The sequence below is a fragment of the Myotis daubentonii genome, chromosome 3 (assembly GCF_963259705.1).
Source record: "Myotis daubentonii chromosome 3, mMyoDau2.1, whole genome shotgun sequence".
Taxonomy (NCBI): Eukaryota; Metazoa; Chordata; class Mammalia; order Chiroptera; family Vespertilionidae; genus Myotis; species Myotis daubentonii.
In genome coordinates, this window is record NC_081842.1 from 51,646,133 (window position 1) to 51,672,474 (window position 26,342).

Here is a 26,342-nt window from a genome sequence, read left to right on the forward strand (position 1 = left end):
AGCCAAGATGGCGGCCGGCAGCCAGGCAGCTTGAAACTAACATGAGGCTTGCTTGCTTCAGTGACAGAGGACTCCAACGTTCCCCACCTGCCGCTTCAGGCCTCTGAGCTGCAACTCTAAGCAACTATGTCACAAATATAGAAGCTAAACAAAACCACAGAAACCTGTTTTAGTCCACCGGGCTTCAGCCAGCAGGATCGCAACATTGTAAGCAAAGGCCAGAATCCGCTGGGCTTCAGCCAGCAGGATTGCAACATTGTAAGCAAAGGCCAGAAACCTACTTTCAGCAGCAGAGGCCTAAGAGCTGGAGCCAAGCCTCAAAGCTAAAGCGGGCCCAGAATAAAAAAAAAAGAAAGAAAAAAGGAGCGGTTGGGAGCTTCAGTCACCCCCAGCCTGAAAACAGCCCTCAGCCCCTCACCCAGACTGGCCAGGCACCCCAGTGGGGACCCCCACCCTGAAGGGTGTGTGACCAGCTGCAAACAGCCATCATCCCGTCACCCAGGCTGGCCAGGCACCCCAGTGGGGACCCCCACCCTGATCCAGGACACCCTTCAGGGCAAACCAGCTGGCACCCACCTGTGCACCAGGCCTCTACCCTATATAGTAAAAGGGTAATATGCCTCCCAGCACCAGGATCAGCGGAGCTGCGAGGCCTCCCGGCACTGGGATCAGCGTGACAGGGGGCAGCGCCCAAACCCCCTGATCGCCCTGCGGCTCTGTGTGTGACAGGGGGCGGGGCCACAACCTCCCTATCCACCCTGCTCTGTTCATGACAGGGGAAGGCACCCCAACCCCCTGATCAGCCCTGCTCTGTGCCTGATAGGGGGGAGCTCCCCAACCCCCTGGTCGCCCTGCGACTCTGTGTGTGATAGGGTACGGCGCCCCAAATCCCCCCCCACGGGCCCTGCTCTGTGTGTGACGGGGTAGAGCCATAACCTCCCCATCGGTCCTGCCCTGAGTGTGAGAGTGGCGGCGCCCCAACCCCCTGATTGGCCCTGCTCTGTGGGTTATAGAGGGCGGCGCCCCAACCCCCTGATGGGCCCTGCTCTGTGCGTGACAGGGTGCAGTGCCCCAACTCCCTGATTGGCCCTGCTCTGTGCGTGACAGGGTACAGAGCCCCAACCCCCCTGATGGGCCCTGCTCTGTGAGTGACGGGGCAGTGCCCCAACCCCCTGATTGGCCCTGCTCTGTGCGTGACAGGGGGTGGCGCCGCAACCTCCCCATCGACCCTGCCTTGAGTGTGACAGGGGGCGGCGCCCCAACTCCCCAATCAGCCCTGCTCTGAACCCGACCAGGGGCTGCACCTAGGGATTGGGCCTGCCCTCTGCCACCCGGAAGCAGGCCTAAGCCAGCAGGTCGTTATCTCCCAAGGGGTCCCAGACTGTGAGAGGGCACAGGCCGGGCTGAGGGGCCCCCCCGACCCCCCGAGTGCACAAATTTTTGTCCACCGGGCCTCTAGTATCTATATAAATATATAGCCAATATGCAGAGTGTCCCCTCCGAAGTTCAACCAGGAGACCGGGAGTGCGATCGCTCGCTATGACGTGCTGATCACCAGGGAACAGCGTGGAACATGGCGGGTGACCAGCTGTGGCTGTGGGGCTCTGAGGGAGCGAGGGAAGGGGAAGGCGGGGAGGAGGGGGAAACTGTGTGGTGGCAGCACACAGGTGGCATGGGAAGGAGGAGACTGGGAGGCAGGAACCTGATCAGCCCTGATCACAGGCCAGGCCTAGGAACCCTACCTATGCATGCATTTCATGCACCAGGCCTCTAGTTTTCATATAACTGCCTGATTTGGTACTTTGGAATCCAAATCCAGATACAGGACTCAGTATCTGTCCTTTACATTTGTAGAGAGCTATACACTTGACAAAATGTGTTATGTTTGTCCATGTATGCACCTTGTAGAGGCCTGAGGCTTGTAAGGTATTATCCCCATTGTTCAGATGGGGAAATTGATACCATATTTATGTCAAGGCTGGGACTAACCACATGTGTTAGAGATGGTATATTTTTAGATTTGTTTTAGGATTTTGTTTATCTTTAGTCTTTGGGCTTGTTCTTGAGGATGACTGTGGATAACCAAGTTCATATAATTTTGCTTCCTTTCTTATATTATTTTCACTGTGTTAGTTTTAGAGCCTACTCTCCTAGGTAAACTAATTATTAAGTATCTAGGACAATGGATTTGTCTCCTAAAGACATGTAATGGTTTGATTCTTCATAAAGGATAACCCAGATTGATAAATCTATGTATGTATTCTTAATTGCTATTGCAATATTTTTATTTCCCTTTTCTATAGAAAAAAATAGTGACTTAAAATTTAAAGGTGATTTTCTAAATTAATGAATATGTGGAATTAATTCTGAAGTTATTTTCATTCCTTTGACCCTTATTGTGAAGGCTCTGAAACCAGTATCAGTAATGATACCTTCTTACAAGGTTATTGTGAGAAATAAGTGAAAATTTATGAAATCAAGCTCAGGAAACATGAATGCCTGTTAATTTTTGTGATAAGTTTAATAATATTTTGTGCTAATGCAGCATCTTATTTAAAAGATATAATTGTATTTCATTTTTGCTTTTTGTATCACTTAACTTTATTAAGGCCTATAGTTTTTTAATTCCATATTTTTTCATAAACTTTTAGCTTGGTTCATAAGTCAGAATTACATTCTGTTTTCGTATTATTTTCTTTTACTTTTAAAATTACATTAATGAGTTGACTGTTTAAGAATCATTCTCATAATTCATTCATCTGTCTCGCCTCCTTTTTAAAGCTTCAGCACTGAAGGCCTTTTGACAAACCAATATTTATAACAGTTTGACAGCGGGATGAGGAACAGCGTTTGTCTTTGTAACAGCTTGAAGAAAGACCCTTTCCAGGACCCAGTCATTCAGTTACAATCTTGACCTCTTTCTTATGCTGGGAACATACATACAGCAGCATGTGTTTTCTTGTCCCATTGACTGTCCATTCACTTCCCATCTGTTTTGCAGCCTTAAAGGAACAGAAGGGGCCCTCTTCTTATAAATCTGTCTTTGCAAGTGATAAATGATGTCCTGTCTCTTTAAGAGCTGCCTGGGTGGTTTTCCTTTTCTTAAAGTATTTCAACTTTTCTAACAAAATTCAGGATAAAATATACTTTTAAGAATAAGAGAAAATAGAAAAGAAAAAGTGATGGATTATTTTAAAACCTCGATTCGAACTATTTTACTGGTCATTAGGCTAAAGCTTTCCCAATTAATTACCTTAATCATATTTTAAAAATTGTATTGATACTTAGATTGTTCAACAGGAACAAAAGAATGTGTTCATTTTGAGATAGTATATTTATTTAAACTTTCGTTGAAGAAAATAAAACAATGTATTATTAACGAGTTAGCATGTAAAATATCTTTAAAAGATTTTTTCCCCCGCCACATTTTGTGTTAATATATGTAACTAATATGGAGCATTTTATGTACTGGATACAGAATAAAATAATTCACAGTAGACTTACAATCTTAAGGTAGAATCAATCTAACTTTTACATTTAAAAGACAGTCATGAATCCCAATCGTGAATCTTCTGTTGCTGAAAATAAATACTTTTAAGTATAGATACTTATCATTGGTTTCTAAGAATTGAGCAGATAATTAATTTATTTTTTCTCCCATGCAGATATATTCATAGAAGATTACATATAACAAATATACCCCCCAAATATTCTTGAATAACTGGCATAAAAAGGATTACCAGTATAAAAAGACCACTTTTAGACTATTAGAGTATATTATATGAATCAGCTGCCTAGTAATATATCTTCCTCAAACTAGCATGATAGTTTATTTATTAATTTCCTGCCTTATCCTAAAAAAGGATTTGAGGCAGCTTACAAAGACCTATCTTGTGTAAAAGGTAAAAATGGAAAAGTTAAATGGAAGCGAAGATAAAATCCAGGCAAGTGAAATTTGGGGTAAGATTGATACCCCCTCAAAATACATGCTCAAGGGTTCTAGATACTTTGCTATAAGTATGCTACAAACTTAGCCCTGCGGTTCCTAGGGACTGAGACAAAAATGGAAAGCAAAGTGGATTACATGACTTATGGTAACTCTCAAACAACAACATAGCAGTTGCGTAGATGAAACATAGGTATTCCCAGAACACACACCTGAGAGAAGTTTATCAGTCCTCATAACACTGAGTTATATGATATAGTGAATCAGATGGCTGTATATAATCATGAATTTTATGGGGCTCTTTCATGTTCTCAATGTCAGCAAATAACATAAGCAATTCTGAGAAAAATCAAAATGATGCAGTTCAGATACATAGCTATTTGGTGTGGCTGATCTAAAGATGAAATATATAAATCCTAGAGAAATAGATGAATTATGCATATCCCATCTAATATTCCATAAATCATATTTCTTACAGCTGAGCCTTTTAGAAAGTATCAAGTAGCAGAAAGTTCAAGGTTTTACACTCATTGACATTGACAAACCTGGAATGGTGCTACTCTTTGTCAGTTAAGGGCAGATATATAAGAATTAATACTATAGTTAGCTGAATGAAATTAGGGTTGCCATCTACTTAGGAAAGTTGAATGGCCTAACCAATATAAAGGTCTGAGTATTAGGCTACTCTATGCTCATACTGAAATCTTTTGGAGAATTCGACTTAAAAATATTAAGAATGTATTTTAAGAGGTTTTGATTATATTAGCCAAAAGGTGCTTGATAGAAATGCTTACAATTAAGAGTTAAAAAAAAAAAGCTAAATTTATTCATAAGTCACTTTGAGCTTTTTATATATTGAGTAGACATAAGTTATACTTTACCTTACAGTCTTTCTTTATGGCAGCTCTTTTCTTCCCTAAATCCTATTGTTTGGGGGTTTGAAAATAGCAAATTTTTTAAATAATTACCTTTAATGTTTGAATTAAGTACTGGTTAAATCAGATCACTCAACAATGAATGAATGAACTATGAATATTCATGGGCATCTATTACATAGCAAGTGCTGTGCTAGGCTGAGTGATTTTAAATGGCAGACTTTTTGTAAGTATATGATTCAGACAAGCAGTCCCACATTGATTTCTGGAAAAGGCAGTATATAACCGATCTCTCTAAACTGAATTATATAGCCCTGTGAGAATATTGTCATTTGTGATTGCATTTTTCACTAGGAGCTTAACATGAAATTTAAAAAGATACTAAGTAATAAACAAAAGATAATAAACAAGTTTTAAAAGATGCAATTAAAACATGATCAGTTAGAATAGTACCTGTCAGTTCTAAGTTTGAAAGTAACATGGGCTTTGGATTCTTCTGACAGATTCCTTCATTTTATAGATAAAGAAACTAGGACTGTGACTTGTCTATGGTCATAAAGTTAAAGGCAAAGCTGATACTTGAAACAGTTCTCCTGATCACAGGATTGTATACCTTTTAATACATTGTTTTATCTTTATAAAAATCGGTAAAATAACTAACCTTTTTATTATTTGGGGGTGTTAGACCAGGATTTATATAACCTTTTTTCCATCAAATACCTTTCATTATTGTATATGCCTGTAAAGTCTATGTTTTAGAGATTTGTCTACAATAATGAACTTATACCAAATGATTATTATGCAAGTAGATGTAATTCTAGCCCAAACAAAGATTTTCATTTGAACTTTTGAAGCAATGGAAATAACCCAAGAGACTCTGTTACCATTTTCACAGACACCCTATAAGTCTGGGACCCTACCGAACTTTGAAATGACCATCCCAATCTCAAGTAGCTTTCCAGAACATAGGAAATGAAGCCTCCTTCTGTAATAAGCAGTAATCTTGTTTGTCTTCATTAATGAGTCTGTTTAAAAATAAGTGTGTGTGTTTGTAGGGGGAAAAAACTACAGGGCCAAGATTGAGAAGATAAGTGTTAGATTTAGTACACCTTTGACTATCTCTTTGGTTCTTCCTTTCATTCACTGTAAAACGTGCACATTCCTCCTTGTGCTAAATCTAAGATTTTGAGTTAGTTTTGAGAATCTTGGTTCTGATCTCTTATTCACCTTTTGTTGTTTTCTTTCTTTGTTTCCCTGTACCCTATATGATTCCTTTAAATACTGAATTTCTAAAGAGCACTTACTAATACAGTATAATGGTCTAATAAATAGCAAGCCTTTTCAGGAAGAACATATGGTACCTAATAAGAAATGTTCCTTTAATTTTCCATGCTTTAGTGAACAACTTTTCACAGCAGAATCTCACCTACAAGGTGTCCTCAAGCTTGCTACAAAGTGTGTGCAACATGTTATAAAACTGTTGCGTTGAGGCACATTAGGATCCTCAGATGTGTGGTTTGCGTAAAGTCCACTGCATCAGTAAGTTTGCAGCTTGTTTCTTTATGCTTTCTTTAAAAACATCAAAAGTTGTAAAAGGTTTACTTCAGTGCATGTAGTAATGTTTTGTGTGTGATTCTTTGTTCCTGTTCTAAACTGTTATTAACCACTGAAGTGAACCTTCTCCTGGGATTGGCCTTTTGGTGTTCACAGTGTATTCAAAACCTAATTACAGATTAGTCTATATTTGAGACTCTTGGAACGAATGTCAGAAGACTCAAAAAGAATTTGAGAGTAGCAGTATCATTTCATGTGGCGATAAAGAGACCCAAACCATGAATGAGTGTCAAATCGTGAAGAAAAGAAAAAAGGAAGGAACTTCATTCACTGAGGCTGATGGTTTATGAGTTGGGGATTATAGGAATATTCATGACTCAATCAAGAAGCACAATGAATTGATGTTTGAAATTGTTCATCTTTTAAGTAAACATTGGATAAATGGAAAGTAGACTCTGTATTCACAGCATGTAGAATTGGCTATTTCAGTGAAACAGAAATAGCAGTATCTTAATCCCTTCCTGAGTAGGTTTAATTTATCAAGTAAATCACAAATTTTACAGGAATTCTCCAACTATAAATATTTAGTACAAATATTTAATAGAAAAGGGAGTTTGCTTTATAATTAGTCATGGTAAACTGTACACATTTCTGTGGGAAAGTAATTTCTAATGATGAAATAGCTAAATACAATAAGATTTGGGGATCTGAAAACACTAATCACTGAGACATTAATTTAGAAGGATCAGAAAGTAGAAAGTTTTAATTGCTAACATTCAACCTTGATTTTTATGGATAATCCAGTTTTCTGTACAGTGGATAGCATAAGACAGTGCTGAAAACTTAAATCAGAATTTAAAATGAATGAATTCAAATGTGGGGAATAATCCTGCTTCTAATTTGAAGTGTGTGTTTTTTTCCAATGAGGATTCTGTTTAGTGTTGCTCATGTGATTCAGGTGACCCCCAGCTTATCCTGCTCTTCATTGTCCATGAGGACCTTGCCTCCTACTCCCAGGCTTGCTCCAGCTCCTGTGGTCATGGCTTCTGCCCTCTTGGTCACTGCTGTAATGTCCAGGAAGCCTGTCAAGTTGTTTTGTTTCTTGATAACCAATAGCCCTTATTTTCTATGGTATATTTTTTTGAAACTGTTATTTATCAATATCTATTGAGCACGTATACTGAATCAGACATTGTTGTAGATACTGAGGATGCTGAAGTTTTGGGGGTCCAGTTTCCTACACATACTGTTCTCAGGAGTTTCTCCAAATGTGTATAGATCTAATCTGCTCAAGAGGTGACAATATCCCTCAGGGGATGATAATGTTTTATATGGTTTTTTAGCCATCCCTAGCCATAGCACAACCTAGGAGGTGCTCAGTAACTATTCAATTCCATAGTTTTTACTAAAACATGTCTTATTTCACATAAAACACAAACTTATAACAAATACACTGGAAATAACAAATACTCTGTCCCCTGAGGATGGAAGGCATTGGCAGGGCACAGGGATGGCTAGAGCTGGCCTGCAGCTGCCTGATTGTACTCAGATCGTGGGGCAAATAGAATCAGAGTTCCTCTCCTCATGCAATCCAGCTTCCCAAGTAGAAACAGTTCTCGGTGAATGCTTAGAGAAGCTGCTGCGGTTCTAAACACCTGTTTTAGATTTCCATGTGTTGTGCTATTGAAGCTAGATAATTTTTTTAAAGACTTCGTACATTTCTAGAATTCTATGAGACAATATGCAAAACACAGTTTTCTCCTACCCTTCCCCCACTTTTTAAAATTCTTTAACTGATGCACTGTACTATGCGGACCTTTTTAAGTATTCATTGAGGAAAATCAGTGACGCTGTTTCTAAGCAACTAGGTGAATTCATTTTAAAGATAAGAATGTGGCCTTATTTTGAGAAACGAAGTGTGCTTACTGGTTTGACAATTGGTTAAAAAATAGTACAGACTAACAAAAAATACAGACTAAACTTCCAGGAGATAGGTTGCAATTATTTTTCCTAATTTGTCTAGTTTAATTTTTATATAAGGAGTTAATGCTGCCTTTGTGAATACTATTATCATATTTTCTCCTTGAATAATTTGATTAAAACAATAGGTTTTTTTTTCGTATAGGTTTTGTGCTCATCTTAAAATACCAAGAATTAGAACTGTTAAATGGCTGGAAAACGACTGTGAAGACTATGCTCTTTATATGCAGCCATGATAGGCTTTGTTGAGTTTCTGTAATGCTAATAGGAAGTCATATAAAGGACATATTTTTTTTTTTATTGGCTGCTTATCACATGTGCTGCCTCACTAGTAAAAATGAATACTCTCTATCTTTAATGTAAAAATGTAAATGTTGACTATTAATGTTTTATATGCTTTTTCTGTAGATCTAAAGTAGATGCTTTGCATCTTTTCCCCTACATCACCAGCTTTGAACAAGTCACTTCACTTGTTAAATTCCCACTGATTGGTTAAATTGTAACCTGTATTTTAAAATAAGAATTGCATGATTAAGTTAGCAGCAAAGTAGAATAAATCACAACTTTTCCATATATAATGCTAGGAGATTGGCATATTCTGTGAATAGTTTGCATTTGTAAAGTGCAAATAGTTTGCATTCTCTTCATAGAGAATTTATAGATTTTATTTTGGAAGTCCATGAACATCAAAACAAAACAAAATAAAATAATAAAATATGTAAATCTGTTTTTAGTGGCTGTGTTCTAACCCTTTCTTCATTCACAGCTCGAATGGTACATTTTTGCATGTATTTTAAAGTGTTATTACCCTTTTCATGTTTGTTGCAAATATTTTCTACTATTTCTTTTGTCTTTTAATGTTGGGACATTTTGACATATAGGTGTACATTTTAGTGGATCTTTTTCTTTGTAACTCTTCCCATTACTTTATACCTAGAAAGTCATTTCCCAGTCAAGACCAGTTAAATACCTGTATTCTCTTTTAATTTTTTAAAATAGTTACATTATTTTATATTTTCCTTTGTTCCAAATATTGCTGACTGTGAGTCTTTGGTCAGACTTCAGAGAATCTGAAAACTTAAAAATGAAATACATGATAATACATATACATTTATTTATTTACTAGAGGCCCGATGCATGAAATTTGTTCAAGGGGCTAGGCCAGCCGTGGGCAAACTACGGCCCGCAGGCCAGATCCGGCCCGTTTGATATGAATAAAACTAAAAAAAAAGACCGTACCCTTTTATGTAATGATGTTTACTTTGAATTTATATTAGTTCACACAAACACTCCATCCATGCTTTTGTTCCAGCCCTCCGGTCCAGTTTAAGAACCCATTGTGGCCCTCGTGTCAAAAAGTCTGCCCACCCCTGGGCTAGGCCCTCGCAGCTGCAGTGGCTTGTCTCGGCCCTCGCAGCCGCGGCTTCGTCCAGAAGGATGTCCAGAAGGTCGTTCAGCTATCTGGTCTAATTAGCATAGTACACTTTTATTATTATAGATTTGTTTGTTTGTGCATTTTTCTGTGTAAGATTCTATAGCTTTCATTAGAATCTCAAAAGGGTCTTTTATAAGCCCCATCCCCCCTTTCCCAAAAGGTGTTGAGAGCTGCTTCTACAGGCCATGTGGATATAAGGTGGTGTGTTGTGATAAGGGCATTTTCTCTCCTTTCCCAAACAGTTAAGAGTATCCCAGACCATTTATTGAATGATTGATTATCTTCTATGATTTGTGATGCCTATGAAAGGTAAATTTGTTTCTCAGTTACTATCTCTTTCTATCTCCACAGAGAAAGTTAGAGAAATTCAAGAAAAACTTGATGCTTTCATTGAAGCTCTCCATCAGGAGAAGTGAATTGTAATAAGTGAGTAAAAGTCCTCTTTCTATACTGTACTGACTAAATGCAAAACTTATACTTAAAACTTTTATTTTAATAGTTTATCATTCTTCTCGACTGTATCCTACTTGCTCCTTAATAGTAATTTGAATGTTATAATTTAGGAACCTCTAAATTTCATGTGTAATTTTTTTTAATAACTTGATTTCCTTTGAGCTGAACTAAAAAATTCTCTAGACCTGGTTTTGAACAGAACAAAGTGAACAAATTAAGATATTTTATAATAGCAGGTGGCTCATAAATTTTCTGCGTGTAAAGAATTAAACTCTAGCTCTCATTATTTTATTCCCCTTCGTTCATATTTGATGGATAATTAAGTATATGTTAACTGCAAATCTCTTTATTTGGCTTGACTAAGGATTTCATTAATTATTCTTAATCTTATTCTCTTATGTTTAAAACATTTAGATAAACCTTTTTCCTGTTTAAAGTAACTTAGAATTTAGTACTCTTTTATATGTGGACTCTCTTAGCTAATTCTGTAGTCTGGCATTATAAGTATGTTCCAATTAAAATATTGTATATCGAAAAACTTTTCTTAGTAGCATAGTCAATTGTTAATTATCACTGAAGAATTATAATTAATAGGTCTTTTGCTTTTATGAAGAAGTGGAGAAAGGGAAAATGCTCTGATTAATAGATTATTATTTATTTAAAATACTAGAGGCCCGGTGCACAAAATTCGTGCACTTGGTGGGGTCCCTCAGCCCTGCCTATGCCCTCTCACAGTCCAGGAACCCTCGGGGGATGTCCTACTGCTGCAGAGGCAGGAGAGGCTCCCACAACCACCGCTGCACTCGCCAGCTGTGAGCCCGGCTTCTGGCTGTTGGAGCACACTGACCACCAGGTGGCAGCTCCTGCGTTAAGTGGGATCAGGCCGAAACCAGCTCTCTGACATCCCCCAAGGGATCCTGATTGCGAAAGGGCACAGGCCAGGCCAAGGGACCCCATCAGTACACAATCAGGGCCGGGGAGGGATGTGGGAGGTTGGCCAGCTGGGGAGGGACCGCGGGAGGGCTCCAGGGCATGTCTGGCCCATCTCACTCAGTCCCGATCAGCCAGACCCCAGCAGCAAGCTAACCTACCGGTCGGAGCATCTGCCCCCCTGGTAGTCAGTGCACGTCATAGCAACTGGTCAACCGGTAGACTGCCCCCTGGTGGTCAGTGCACGTCATAGCGAGCGGTTGAGCAGCCATAGCATAACGGACAACCGGACACTTAGCATATTAGGCTTTTATTATCTACTAGTGGCCTGGTGCATGAAATTCGAGTGGGGAGGGGGAGTTCCCTCAGCCCAGCCTGCACCCTCTTCAATCGGGGACCCCTTGGGATGGGGCTTAAACCGGCAGTCAGACATCCCTCTCGCAATCTGGGACCGCTGGCTTCTAACTGCTCACCTGTCTGCCTGCCTGCCTGATTGCCCTTAACTGCCCTCCCCTGCTGGCCTGATCTCGCCCCCAACTACCCTCCCCTGCCAGCCTGACCTCGCTCCCAACTGCCCTCCCCTGCCAGCCTGGTTGCCCCCAACTGCCCTCCCCTGCTGGCATGATCTCACCCCCAACTGCCCACTCCTGCCAGCTTGATCTTGCCCCCAACTGCCCTCCCCTGCTGGCCTGATCTCACCCCCAACAGCCCTCCCCTGCCAGCCTGATCTTGCCCCCAACTGCCCTCCTTGGCTGGCCAATTTGGTTCTGATTGGTCGGTTTTTATGCCAGTCAGTGTCAAAAGCTCCGCCTCCTAGGCAGCCATTGGTTCCTCACACTTCACACAGATTTGGTTCTGATTGGTAGGTTTCTGTGCCAGTCAGCGTCTCTAGGCCTATCAGCAGGGCCTGATCAGAAAGGCAGGGCTGATCAGCAGCCCCGTTGGAGGCCTGGAGAGAAATGGAGGTGTGGCTGCTGGCCAGACAGAGAGAAAGAGAGAGGCAAGTGCTGATCAAAAGCTGCCACAGAGGCAACGGATCAGTCCCTGCTTCTCTCTTCAGGCCTTTCTTTGGCCCTGATTTGCAGGCCCCTCAGGAGTCAGTGCTGGGACACCGTGCCTGCAGCAGAAGCAGTCAGCCCTGGGTTGTCTGGCAACCCAGGGCTGACTGCAGGACTGACTTATGGTTGGTTGAGCCTCGGTTGTGACTGGTCGTTGTGACCTAGGGTTTTTACATATTAGGATACTAATAAAAGGGTAATATGCTAATTAGGGCAGATGTCTTCTGGACAAAGCTGCAGCGGCTGCCTGAGGCTCAGGCAAGCTGTGGATGGCAGCTGCTGCTGGGAGAGCCGGCCCAAGGCTCAGGTAAGCCACCGATGGCGGCTGCTGCTCCCCAGGGCCGGCCTGAGGCTCAGACAGCTGCGCCCGGCTGCGAGGCACTAGGCTCAGGCAGCCATGGTGGCCACCAGTGGAGGCAGCATCAGGGTGATGGGGATGGCACCTTCCCCTGATCGGCCAGGTCGCCTCCAGCAGAGGGAGACCAGACTGCAGCTTAGGCTGGGGGCTGAGGCAGAAGAGTTTAGGGGCGATCAGGCCGGCAAGGGGACAGTTAGGGGCAATCAGACCGGCAGGCAGGCAGAGGCAGTTAGGGGCAGTCAGCCAGGCAGGCAGGCAGAGTGGTAAGGGGCAATTAGGGGTTAGGGGCGATCAGGCAGTCAGGCAGGCGAGCAGTTAGGAGCCAGCAGTCCTGGGTTGTGAGAGGTTTAAACCAGCAGTCAGGCATCCCCTGAGGGGTCCCAGATTGGAGAGGGTGCAGGCCAGGCTGAGGGACCCCCCACACCCCATGCATGAATTTTGTGCACCAGACCTCTAGTATAGGATATAATCATTTTATTGTGAGCCTTAGCCTAAGCAGCCTGTGTAACACAGTCAGAGCTGGAAGGAGTACAGAAATGTGAAGGAGTCCCTCCCTAGCTGCTCTCAGTTCAGAAAAGGACCTGCTTTCCTCTGCTGTTGGGGTAACCTGTTTATGAAAGCAGGTGAGAAAGGGAAGTGCAGCTCCGTCCAGCAGTACACCAGCAATGAATGACAGAGGAAGAAGTTAGAGAGCTTTGGAGTACAGCTTTATTACTTGTTTTGTTGGTCTCATAAGTTAAGACAGATGAGCAGATGTATACAAAGACATATCTAGAAACTAAATACCAATCACCTTTAACACAAGCCAAAAAAAATTCATTGTTTTTAAGTGTCTATGTTTTTAAAAGTTTTACACAACTTCAGTGTATGAAAATTTTTTTAAAAAGTCATAAAGTGTTATAATATCTCCTTTGTCATCAGAATTACTAGCAATAGTTAATGTTAGAGATAAACATTTTGACAGCCTTTTTGATTTGGAAATTCTCTTCAGCGCCAAGTTCACTTGATTGTTTTGTTTGTTTGTTTACAAATTTGTTTTGGGGGGATGGGAAGTCATGTATGTCACAGAAACCCCATTAAAAATATAAGCTACGTTTCTGTCTTTTTTAATGAAAAGCCAGCCAGTGCTTTACACAGTAGTCCCATCCCTCAGATGGTCAGTGTGACAGCTAGAGTTACTGTTGCTGCTGGAACAAGCCTTTTACTTGCCACAGTGTCTGTCCCAAGTGCAGGCCACTGTAATCCAAAGAGCCAGGCGGCGATAGTATTTGTACACAGAAACCATCCCACTTTCTTTGTTCCCTACTTGTCTGTAGTTGCTAAGGCCCTTCTCATCCCTTGGGAAGTATGACTCTGTGAACTATTACAAATATCTATGAATTAGAAAGATTATAGATTTTAATGTACCTTGCAAATCCATTTAAAAGAATAAATCTGGCAAAACAGTAGCCTTGCTTTATCCTGATCATTTTATAAAAGTTACCAAGCATCTTAAAGAATAGTTTCTCAATGATAGTTTTAACATGTGTTGAGTTCCTCTGCTTATTTTAAGTAAATAGCTAATTCTGATATTTGCTGAAAATGTTTATTCCCATCACAATCATACATAGATTTGATTCCTCCTACCGATCAGTTTAATGTGCTATGTTTTTACTTCTTTCTCTAAGAAATGAACTTCAGTATTTTTTTATTCATATATAATGTTTGATGAAATTAATATTCATTATAGTAGGTGATATTTTAAATTTAATAAAACTAGCACATTGCAAACTTAGACAGTTAAGCTTTGGTATTTTTGTGATCATTCAGTAATGTCTCCCCAGACCTAAAATTATCAAATGTGTTTGTTTTTACAGAACCCTACTTATTATATCATCACCTTGGCATATATGAAGAAAGAAAACTCCAAAGTCTTTTTCCTGCCTTTTTTCCTTCTGCTATCCCACCTTTCCAAACATAAAATAAAGTCATGGGGTAAAAATCATTCATGTGTGTTAGAGGCACCTAAACCACCAGCTGCCTTTTGAACAGAAGAGAAGGTTAAATGGCATTAGCGTCCTATTTTATTGTATTGAAGTGACAAATTGGGGTAATGTAAGTGGTATGACCATTAGGTTCAGTCCTTAAAGATAAGAAACTTGCTCTCCTGCCTGTTGTCTCATTTGTGATGGCACTAGTTCAACTAATTCATTAGCTGATGTTACTCCACGTCAGTTTCTTTCCCAGAAAAAGAATGCTAGGTGTTTTAAATAAAACTTATAGAAATTTTCTAAAAGCTATCAACTGTATATAAAATGATGGTAACCCGCTAAGTTGTCTGTATCTGTAATGTTCTATATCCAGAAACTCTTTGACCACAATAATTCAGTTTATATTTGTCACATGGAAGAAAACTAACAAGAGAGCCCCTCAAGTCAGGTGATTTGGATTATAATTCCATGAACATTCAGTGAAAGATTTCAACTCTGCCTTGACAGTTTAGAGCAGTGGTTCTCAACCTTGGCTGAACATTAGAATCACCTGGGAATCTTTTTAAAATCCTGATTTCTGGGCCTCATCCTCCGGAAATTGCTTCTTTGTTACTAATGTTGTGGCCCTACCCCATAACAAAGAAACAGAATTTCCGGAGGATGAGGCCCAGAAATCAGGATTTTAAAAAGATTCCCAGGTGATTCTAATGTGCAGCCAAGGTTGAGAACCACTGGTTTAGAGAGCTGCCTGGGAAGCCCAGGCACTAGCAGCTTACCTATTTGATTCAGCTGATGTTTTTGTACTCTCTGTATCTATTTGAAATCCATTCATTTTGGATGCTGTATACTTAAGCTAGGCTTTCTGTTAACAGTGGGGTTTTTTTTACCTGTTGACAGAGCTATTGGGTTGTGACACAGGATAGGGAAGATTAAGAATAATCAGTTGACTAATTACATTTAGACTATTGTCAAACATTTCACCTAGGCATCAGTAAAAGGCCTTCTTTCAGCTGACTATTTTAAATAGAAATTATTTCAACAATTAGAATAATGTTGACCATCTCCCTCTTAACTGAACATTTAAAGGAAAATATAAAATTTAATTTATTGCAATTCAATTACAATAACACCCTCACAGCATTTTCATGTTTTATAAGTATTTCTTATTGGCTAAAGAGCTTTAAAGCAAAGAAATAAGCCATTTTTTATTTAAAGTGTCTTTCTCATTTAACTCTGCTCTTTGCTGCCATCTCATTACCTTTATTATTCTAATAAAAAGGCCCGTTGTGTGACAGTTTTTATTTTACAGTGTACTTAATTTTACAGTTTTTGGGGAATTATGTTTTGGTAACAGTTCCTTGCCACCCAGCATTTTTTTTTAAATTTAGCATCAATACGTCCTTCATCGTGATCTCTCTTAAGATCTGATACTTAATATGTAAGTTTGAAGGATAATCACAAAGGACAGAAATGTAGAGTCCAATGAACACTTGTTTTATACTGTTTCCTGAGTGTGGCAGACCCAGCTTTCAGCAGCTGGCAGCATGTGCATTGTTATTTGGTAGGGGAGTGGTCAGGAACATTTCCTGTCTTAGATTTAGGGGTCCTGGGTGAAAGGGAAGGGGGCTCCCTGTGAGATGACCTTCCTAGTTAACTTCCTCCAACTAGTGCTGGCCAGTAGGTAAACCCCGCATTGAAGCTGACATCATGCAATTATTAATTCTTTTGTAGTTGTACAAGAACTTTACAACTGCAAATCTATTTCTGAATCAAAAATAGGACCATATTTATTTCTAGATAGGAAAAAATGCCCTCATTTGCATTTCCACTGATTTCTCCCAAGAAAAAGTCTGATGTTAAGTAAGTATTTTTAGCCCATCCCCTTGTATAAATTTAAGAAAGGGGGTAGGGTGACCTTATTTCTTTGAGATCAGTATTTGTAATTTAAATATATAAATAGATGATAAAAATGAATATTATTAAAAATCCCATATAGGAGTCCAGACATTTTTCCATCCTCCTCAGTAATATGACATATCTCATGGATAATATATTTTCTTTTTTGCTGATCTCATCATACTAAGCATGCTTTTTTTTTTTTTTGGAAGCTAGGTACTTATTAAAAGCAGATGTTAATAAGAAAATAAAATTATGATTCTCAACAGTAAATCCTCTGTGTTGTGTCTGTAGTTCAAAAATTACAAATGATTCCGATTTAAACAAATCACTTCAGAAATCAAATGTACAGAAGTTAAATTCCAACTAGACTAGGAATTATTTGTTTTTCATGTCGGGATTTGCCGGAAAATAGCATGAACAAAGCTGTGTATGGAAGACTGAACAACTGGAAATAAATTATATCTAAAATGTACTCAGTCAGGGTCTCGATTTAAACAGTCAGCCTGGAGGCAGTGCACAGTGGGAAACAGGTTCTTGTGCTTTGTGGCTGAACCGTCTGAGCTGTACTTGTAGGTGGAGCAATCGCCCTTTTTTAGTAGCTTAATTGTCTGCTCTCTGTATTATCCCCGTTTTCCAGCCTTTGCTCCAACAGACTCCTTCCCACAACAGCCTCCAAATGCAAATGAATAGAGTAAAAGTGAGTAGGGAACTTTGCAGAGAGTGGAGCTTCCTAACCTTAAGACTTGGGAACTTTACATAGGATAACACTCAGGATGTAGCTTTAAAAGATAAATCCCTTATTTAGTTAAATCATTTTATATTTATTTATTTTAGATTGATTTGTGTGTGTAAAGAAATATGGTATTTTAGTTTTCCAGTAAAGGGGATCAAAGTAATGCTTTTTATCTCAGTTCTCCAGGCTGAGTATAAGCTATAGTCTCGGGCCCTTTAGCCGCATGGAAATGTGCTTGCAAATATGCTTACCTTTTGAACAATCATGACTATGTTTAAATTCTTAAAACAACCTTGTTTTTACTTGTCACTGTGAGTGAACTTTGTATTTTTTTTAAAACCTTCATACTACATGTAGATGTTATTGCAACTTATCTTTTGCCTGTGCCTGTGGCTTTCACCCACAAATGCTGTATGTTGTACCTATTTGAAGGTCATTTGTGTAGATTAGTAATTAAAGATCTTATCCAAAGAGAGCATCTTTTAAGAGTTCTCTGTTTTAATGAGGGAGGGAGGAAGAGAGAGACAGAGACACTCTGCACCTACAGTCACATTGGACCCCGCAGTATAACCAAATCCATGGTATAGCAAGTCTCAACGCGGCTCTTCTATCTCTGGGTGCATTAATTTCACGGTCCTCACATTTCACAGTTGTAATCGTATGGTCACACAATGCCTTCTTTCCTGTCCTGATACTTGTCAAAACATTTTGGTGTTGTTTTTTAATAAAATATATCAAAAATGTTTTTAAATTACATTTTGCTGCGATTGCCAGCATTTTCACTAATGATGCCAACATGTTCAGTTAGTTATACATGAGGCTTACTAAAAAGTCATAACTGAGTCTTAACACTGGAAGTAACCTTAAAGATCACTGAGTTCTGTATATCACCTGATTCCCCCATTTCTCATATTCTATTCCTCCTAGAACTATGTTCATAAATGATGCTTATTAATATTCGTTGATCATTCGATGTGTGAAATGAGGCAGAATGTGGACGTGCCTTCTCCAGGATTCGTGTCCATTCTGCTGCTCACGGTTGGAGTGACACAGCAACCTAGCAACAACGTGGAAATGAGAATTTTAGCCACTTGTCAGAAAATACGGTCGTGGTTTACATGATGTGGCGCTTGCCAAAGCTTGTGAAACTGCCAACATTTGTGAAAGTATGTAGGGAACAGGTTAACTCCATCTTCTTGTTTTGCTCAAGTTTATCTGTGAATTAGGCTAAACCATCAGAAAGCAAATAGCCTGGAGTTGCCTTTACCTACCTCTTAATTTATCTATCATGCCCGGGGCTTTCACCCACAAATACTGTATGTTGTACCTATTGGAAGAAAATGCACAGTATCCTTTGGAGAAGTAAAACCCAATGACATGTCTCTGTTATCACTTAATTTCATTAAAGAACAGATTCCTAGATAATTCAGTGACAGCTAAGTTTCCTGCTCTAGACAAATGTATATGCTGCTTTCCTTCTGTTAAAGAGAACTCAAGACCTTACCTGTTCCTTTCCTTCAGCTGCCAGCAGATGTTGGAATTAATTTACCTCTTAACAGATGAGCCTGTCCATTTTTCTGCTCCCTTAGTTGTGTTTCATTTTTGTTTTTAATCTCTTTCCATGCATCTTCACATAAGTCATTAACGAAGTGCAGTGCTTACTATTTCTCCGTTAAGAAATGTCTTTGTCTATTAGAGGGCTTATGGTGAAAGTTCTCACACCTGCAGTCAGTGACGCTCCAGGTGCAACGCAGCCAATACCCTGTGCACTAATCAGTTTATAATATAAAAAACCAGAAGTCACCTAACCTATGCCTTAAGAACACCCCCAGTGACAATTGTGAACCCGCCTCCTAGCTACCCTGAGGAACACTAACAGGAGAAGGAGGTTCCTGATGTTTGTTGAAAGAAAAGGTACACAGCTAGATGCCTCAGCCTGCAGCCATTCCAGGGATAGTGACACACCTAAGGGCCCATTCTAAAGAGAACTCAAAGAAGTTACTGTCACTAACCATTTACATTTTGAGATCCATTTACAAATCTCCCTGGAGCCTTTTTAATGGTCAGTATCATATCTTGCCTAGGTTTGAGCCCATGAAACTTTATTTTCCTTTTAAATTTTGAAATTAATGAAATAACTTAAGTCTAGAGCAGCAATTTCAACCAGTGTGCCGCAAGATTTTTAAAACATGCAACAGCCGATTATTTAGTCTGGGGCACTGACGTATTTTCCCTGAGAATGTCAAATTTAAAAAATGACAGCCAACACCACAATAGCCATCCCGTATGAATGAATAGTAATTGTACCTATTTTTTGTCAGATCTGCAAAAAATACATTTTAATAATGAGTTTATGTGTGCCGGGAGATGAAAAAGGTTGAAATTCATTGCTCTAGAGCAAAGGAACCGATATGTCTTGAGTTTTGCATCATTATCACAGGCAATGTTATCTCCATTATATAGGTGATGAAATAGGCTTGTCCAAAGTCATTTTATGTAACTTTATGTAACTTGTCCAAGGTCATTCTAGTGAGTAGCAAAATCTAAATTTAATAACAAGTCTGGTTACAAGCCTAGGCACTTTCCAACATATACTTTCTCTCAAAAATACCTTTAGGAAAATGAATATATTTATGAAAATAAATAGTGCAGCAATACACCTAGAAAACGCAGAATGAGCTAACTGCACAGAAATGGCCCAGGGTGGTTTTCTCTAACTATGAGACTGTGGTGGCATCACTAGAATGGAAAGAGCAGAGGTGTGAGGTTTCGTGGGGCCCTGGAGGACAAGGCAATAATTGAGATTCAGGGCTGTAATCTACTATCTACCTCAGACCTCAAGTCTTACGAGTAAAAATGAGGACTTTGCGATTTTTCCTCAACATGTCAATCATGTTACCTTTCCCATCTTACCTCTGCAGATTCTCTAAATCTTTTTTAATTAGCCCAACTATGAAGATACAGAATTATTTTTACTCCAGTGTTTAATACCTTGATTATGTTATTTTCCCAAAATTTGACTGCCTTTTTGGTTCTTATAAATTTAACACATGAAAGCTATGAGGAGAAGCCTTTTTCAACTGAATTTATTTTCAGGAATATCATATATAGTCTTAATTTAATTTTCTTGCCCTGACAGTTCCTAGTTTCCCAAGACCATTGGAATGGAAATAGGTACTTCCCAGCCTACATTAGCATGAGTGTCTGTTCATGTATGGGAACATCCTAATACGATGCTTAATTGAACATCCCTGCACTTTGCTGCCTCTACCATATCCAAGACCCTCACCAGCCCAGAGCCACTCCCATTGTCATTCATTTAGATTTCTCTTTTTAAGTATCTGAGACATTTACGTGCTTGCTAATTATCCAAGTGCTATGGTCATAGCTGAATCGGGATTGTGAGTCCGTAGCTCCGCGCACTTCCAGAGCACTGGACGGGTGGACGAGGCATTTGGATCTCGCTCTCCCTTGGGCGCCCCTGTCAGTGCGGTTCGCCAGCTGTGTGCCCTACAGTTGGCTGTGCTTTTGATGTGCAGATACTACAAGTTGGTCACAAACCTGTGTACAATGGCCCTGTTCTGGTTCATGTGAAAATCAACATCCTTTTTTGTGTTCCCGGGTGACAGGATGCTACAATACTATTAGCATTTGCAAAGAGTGTGCTCTGTCTAAGGGTGTAACCGCAGATCGTGTGCTGCTCAGTTTGTGTTTCTCTATTATGTGAGAGACACAAAGAAGCTGAAGGCAGGCAAAGGCCTGTCAAATCCTGTAATGTAGCGCTCGACCCCCAAACTCCACTTGGCCTCCACGCATCTCTTGTTCCCGGTCCCACCCCTTCCTCTGAATGGGCTCTGAGGTAGGTAAATGAATTCAGGGGCCTGGGGGGCGGGGGATTCCTTTCTGACCTCATTCCTGTACCATTTGTTTGCGGGCTTGTAGGGGGAGAGGAGGACATTTTGGGATCCTTTGTGTCAAATCATTTTCTTGCAGGTTGGGGAGTTAATGGTAACTTTGTCTGAAGCCAGCCGAGCAGAAAGCCTCCACGGACCAGGCGTGGCGCGCTCAACCTCCTCAGACTACAGGACGAGAATGTGGAAACAGGGACATTTCTAGAGCAGATGGGTGCGCGGCACGTCTGCCTGTCCAACATCTGGTGGTGGGAAGCTTAAATCTTCCCGTGTGTATGAGATAGAGTTGTTCTTCCTTTGAAAACCGTTTCCTCTTTCTGAACCACCTTGGCTTTTATGCTGATGCCTGTTGTTCGAACCATCTTTTGTGCAGCCATTTACATACAGTATATTCTGAAGTATTTCTCAAAGCCTGGAACCACCTGGCTAAGAGTATGGTGTGATTTATAGAGGTGTATTATTTTTTACCCTCAGACTTACTTTGTTCATCTTCTAGACCAGGGGTGGGCAAACTTTTTGACTCGAGGGCCACAATGGGTTCTTAAACTGGACCGGAGGGCCGGAACAAAAGCATGGATGGAGTGTTTGTGTGAACTAATATAAATTCAAAGTAAACATCATTACATAAAAGGGTACGGTCTTTTTTTTCAATAGTTTTATTCATTTCAAACAGGCCGGATCCGGCCTGCGGGCCGTAGTTTGCCCACGGCTGTTCTAGACAGTGAATTGGAGTTTTAGAACAATCCTCTGGTTTTGCTAAAAAGAAGGAAAGAGGCCCAGAATAAAGCAGCCGTGTGTTCAATGAGTAGCTAGAACCCTTGCCTTCTGATTCCCAGGCAAGTGCTGTTTCTGCTCCATAAAGATTGAAATCAGGGACCACGAATTCAAAGCTTCCAAAACCAGGCATTTGTTAAAAAAAAAAAAAAAAAAAAAAAAGGCATGGGGAAGAAGTTATCGTTGGCGAAGGATGTCAGAGAAGTTTGAGAGGTTGTGGGTTCAGAGGGCATTGGGAAGCTGTAGCTAAGAGCGTTCCTGCTTCCCCAGGAATGTTTGCAAATAGAAGCTTTGCCAGCCCTTTGGGGCACCTCACCACACCCAAGCCTCGGGAACCAGTAAGTCCAGTCCAGGGACACCCTTGACTGCCAGGAATCAGCTCAGATCCAGCAGCTTCTTCCTGCCAAGGGTGAATGAAGGGCATGGGCCTGGGTTCATCTGCACCGGAACAGGGAAGGGCAAAGACAGAAATCCAAAGTAAGCTTTTAAAGAGACGATTGATTGGCTGCCTGGGAGAGGACACAGTGTGAATTGTATGAATTTGGCTTCTGCTCATGGCCAGGCAAAAAAGGGATTGGCTCATTATTTGCTAAGAGTCCTGCTCTCAGACCATGCTTTATCTACCATGTGGGTTTTGGACTTTTGGATTTTTAACATCTTTTGTACCAATCCTACTATCTCTGCACACATCCAATGGTCCACGTGTCTCACCTCTGTTAGCGCCACGGCCTTCATCCTCAGCTCTCTCCCATGCAGCCTCCACACTCCTGCCAGAATGAAGTATCTGAAATGCCAGTGTGATTACGTGACTACAGCTGTCTCCAGGTAGCTTTCAAAATAAAGTTCAAAGTGTTTAGCACATAGCCCTTCGTGATATGGGATCTGCCCATCGTTCTAAGAGCAATCCCAACCATCCCCTTGGCCCCACATCCATATCCAGCACCAGAGACCCTTTCTGATGAGATGGGTGATGATATTCATGAATGGGGCTTTTTTTATATATATTGCAAAAAATGCGTTGTAAGGTCTGCATAACCATGGAAACCAATCCTTTCCAAATGGCTAAGGGGTGATGGGACCAAACCAGGCATGAGGAAAGATCCTTTCAAGGGGAGGTAGACCAATGGATTTTACATCACAGAGTGTGACAGGTTCATTGATACGGTTTCAGATTCCACATTGCAACCAACCTTTGTCAAGTGTTGGTGTAAAACCAAAGACAATTCACAATTACCTGTAAAGACTAATAAATTCTCCTCTTTTCTAATTATATTACTGTGTGAGGCCAGGTTTTCTTCATATACTCCAACAAAAACAACATATTGCAATTGATTGAATGCAGAAGCAAATATAAGAATCCACTTCTATCAATTCAGACAGTAAAGAGAATTGTAAAAAAAAAAAAAATGTTTTTAAAGCTATCTTTACTGCTACATTTTTTGGTTTATCATTTTTTGTTTATCGAAAAAAATGCAATTTATGTTAAAAATTATTTTATTTTTAAAATATTTCTTAGTTTCAATTTCTAATATATCATCAAATAGTAAATGAAATTTAAATAGCAATAGAATAATCCACATAAAAGCTCTTTTGGACACTTAGTTTTTAAGCAATTAAATTTTGAAAATCACTGCTTAGTACTATGAGGCCTAGCTATAGGGTCAGACGCTTTGTTTAAAACACCTGACGCAATGCATTCCCCATGAGAATTACCTCTTAGTTTCCTAACCTGAATTGAAGATATATTTTAAATCAATAGCAAGTGTTAGAAGACAGTCTATCCTGTTTCCATGATGGATGGGTGAGCTGTGTGTTCACATCAGCTGTGCCACTCCACAAGAACTCTCCCGAGGATGCCCGGGTATCTGTGCCATTTCATCCCTTGCAGAGTCTTCCGGCCACGTCTCACTTGACCAGTCACTGCATTTTGCACCTGACCACTCCTTTGAAATACTTGCATCTCTTGGCTTCCCCCACAGCACAGGCTTCAGATTTTCTCCTACCTTTCTGGATCTTTGTTTTAAGTTTTCTTTGCCTCTTTCTTCTTCTTCCTCCACTCAGCCCTTAAGTGTTGGAATCCCACGGAGCTCTGTGCTGGCCCTCTTCTAAACTGCATCCTCTCCCTAGATTTCATCCACTCCCACAGCTTCGACAGTGATTTCATTGCCAGTGATTCCCAATGCCTATTCAACATTACCCCATGCACTTCTCAAAGGTCTCCTGTAGCTAATCTCATCATCATCTTCCCTAACTTGCAGTCACTCCATTCTGTCCTTTTCACTAAGTGGTAAAACCGCTCGCCTGATTGCTCAAGCCAAAAACTAGAAGTCACCCTTACCTCTTCCTCCTCCTTCAATATCCACATCAAATCATCCAAGGCCTATCAGCTTGACTGTGGCCATCTGTATCCATCCACACCTCTCCATCCCCACTGTCCCTGCCCTTGCCCTAGCCATGATCTAATTCATGGCCTTCTTGCTTCCCTCTGACGTAGCCCCATACTTCCAGATGCTGTCTTTAAATCACACCTATGGTTTTATTCTCCTGCTTAAAACCCTTCCATTGACTGGCACTGTCCGTAGGATAAAGTCCAAAATCACCGATAAGGCTTTCAAGGGTCCTGGGAGATACGCCCCTGCCTTTTTCAGCCTCCTTTCTCCTTGTGTCCCGTCTTTAAATGCATACTATGCTACCCCTAGCCTGTGCGCCTTCTCTCCTCAATCCTCAACTCCCCCATTTGCCTGACTGACTGCCACTTACACGAAGGGCTCAGTTTGATCATTACCTCCTTCAGGAGCTCTCCCCTGACCTGGCCCCTCCTCAGACCACTGTAGTTGTTGGTATGCCTCCATGGCACCCTGCACTCTGCTTCCTACTACATACCACATTTCTAGTTACTTACTCAGCGTCCACTTTCCCCATTTAGACTGCAGATTCTGAGAGAGGAGAGACACCATCTGAATTTCCCACAATAGAGTTTTACCGAATGAATGACTGAGTATATCAATGTTGGAGCTGTGCAGTATTTTAGAGACTTCGAACCATTTGAAAATATGGCAGAAATAAATCCCTGAAGGAAAATACAGCAAGGCTAGCTTGTTGTTGCAATGATCTCAGAACCAGAGACTTTAGTTCTGATTTCTAGCATGCCTGCTTCCTAAGGTGGTATGTTGATGGACACCTTAGGTCCTCCAAACAGAACTGGGTTAAAATCCTGGCACCGCTACTTGCTAACCATGTGGTGGCAGACAGATTCTCCTCTGAGCCTTGGTTTTCTCATCTAATTTAAAAAAACAAAAACAAAATGTGCATGTGAGTACACAGTATACCCCATGGAGTTTTTAAAATTAAAATAAGAGAATACCTTTAAAGTACTTTTAAAGAGTCCAGCACATGGTGAGTGTTATTATTGTCATATCATGTTGGTTCCATTAAGATCCAATCCACGGTTAATTCCAAACCAGGGACAAGACTGGCATGGGAAATATCGGCGGAATCCTGCCCCTCTCCTGCAGCGCTCGCTCACTCACACTGACTCCCGAACCTGAACATTGCTCCCCAGGTGTGTTTCTTCCACATACTCTGCAGAGCACAGGGTTACCCTGACCAGTAAGCCCCTGCTTCCCAGGTCTGGCTCCCATAAGGCCATGGAGCTGCCCCAGCCAGCTCTACCCTGAGGGCTCACTACCCTGCAACTCATAAGCTCCAGCTGAGGTATCAGCTCACCTCCCTGGCACCCGTGTGTATCCACAGGCCCCTGAGCATGCTCCCTCTCTTGCTGACTCCGTGGACTGCACTTACAGATTGTGAAGAAGACTGGGTGGCCATACGGGTCTTCATTTCTCTTGAGAATTTACAGAGATTTTCATTGTACATTATTGTAAAGCACAGCTTAATGACAGTTACATTAGGGGTGATGTTTTTAATGCAGCGGACAGTGTTTTTGTTTGTGTGAGGGCCCGTGATCACTGGCAGTCTCAGGCCTGAGGATCAGGGAGAACTGGGTTCCCTGAGTAACTGGCCCTCAACTGACCATGTTTCTCCCGTGTCTTTGGCTCCTGGGAAGCCCAAAACCAAATCCTCAGCTTATCCTTGCTCTCAGATGGAGACTTACATTTACATGTCTTTGGTAGTAAATGTTTCCCTGGCTTGATTTTATTTTGCCTCCCCTTCCCCATTTATTTTTCACTGGAGGCCTGATGCGCGAAATTCGTGCAAAAGTAGGCCTTCTTTCCCCTGGCTGCCGGCACCGGCTTCTCTCTGGCACCCAGGACCCGGGCTTCCCTGGCAGCCCCAGCTTCCTCCTGAAGGTCATCCGGTCTAATTAGCATATTACGCTTTTATTATTATAGATTACTTTATCTGCATTTTTGTGAGCATTTCCAAAAGCTACCTCCAGCTCCTTTGCCAAATGAGGTGAAACGTAGACGTGCATGCACCTACCAGGGATACAGTGTTTGTTCTCT

At 40.9% G+C, this 26,342-nt stretch overlaps 1 protein-coding gene across 13 annotated transcripts in view; it reads left to right on the forward strand.

The window, feature by feature from the left end:
• The window catches only part of OPA1 (OPA1 mitochondrial dynamin like GTPase), a 94,630-nt gene extending 76,966 nt beyond the window's left edge, over window positions 1-17,664 (forward strand). For 11 of the 13 annotated variants that reach the window (XM_059687411.1, XM_059687415.1, XM_059687413.1 and 8 more), the window contains 2 exons: window positions 10,142-10,216; window positions 14,446-17,664. In XM_059687411.1, coding sequence (XP_059543394.1) covers window positions 10,142-10,206 — 65 coding nt within the window. In that variant the 3' untranslated portion in view covers window positions 10,207-10,216; window positions 14,446-17,664. Of the gene's footprint in view, window positions 1-2,781; window positions 3,000-10,141; window positions 10,217-14,445 lie in introns of those variants that run through there. The other 2 variants (XR_009451832.1, XM_059687412.1) reach the window with 2 other exon arrangements.
• Window positions 17,665-26,342: the final 8,678 nt, after the last annotated feature.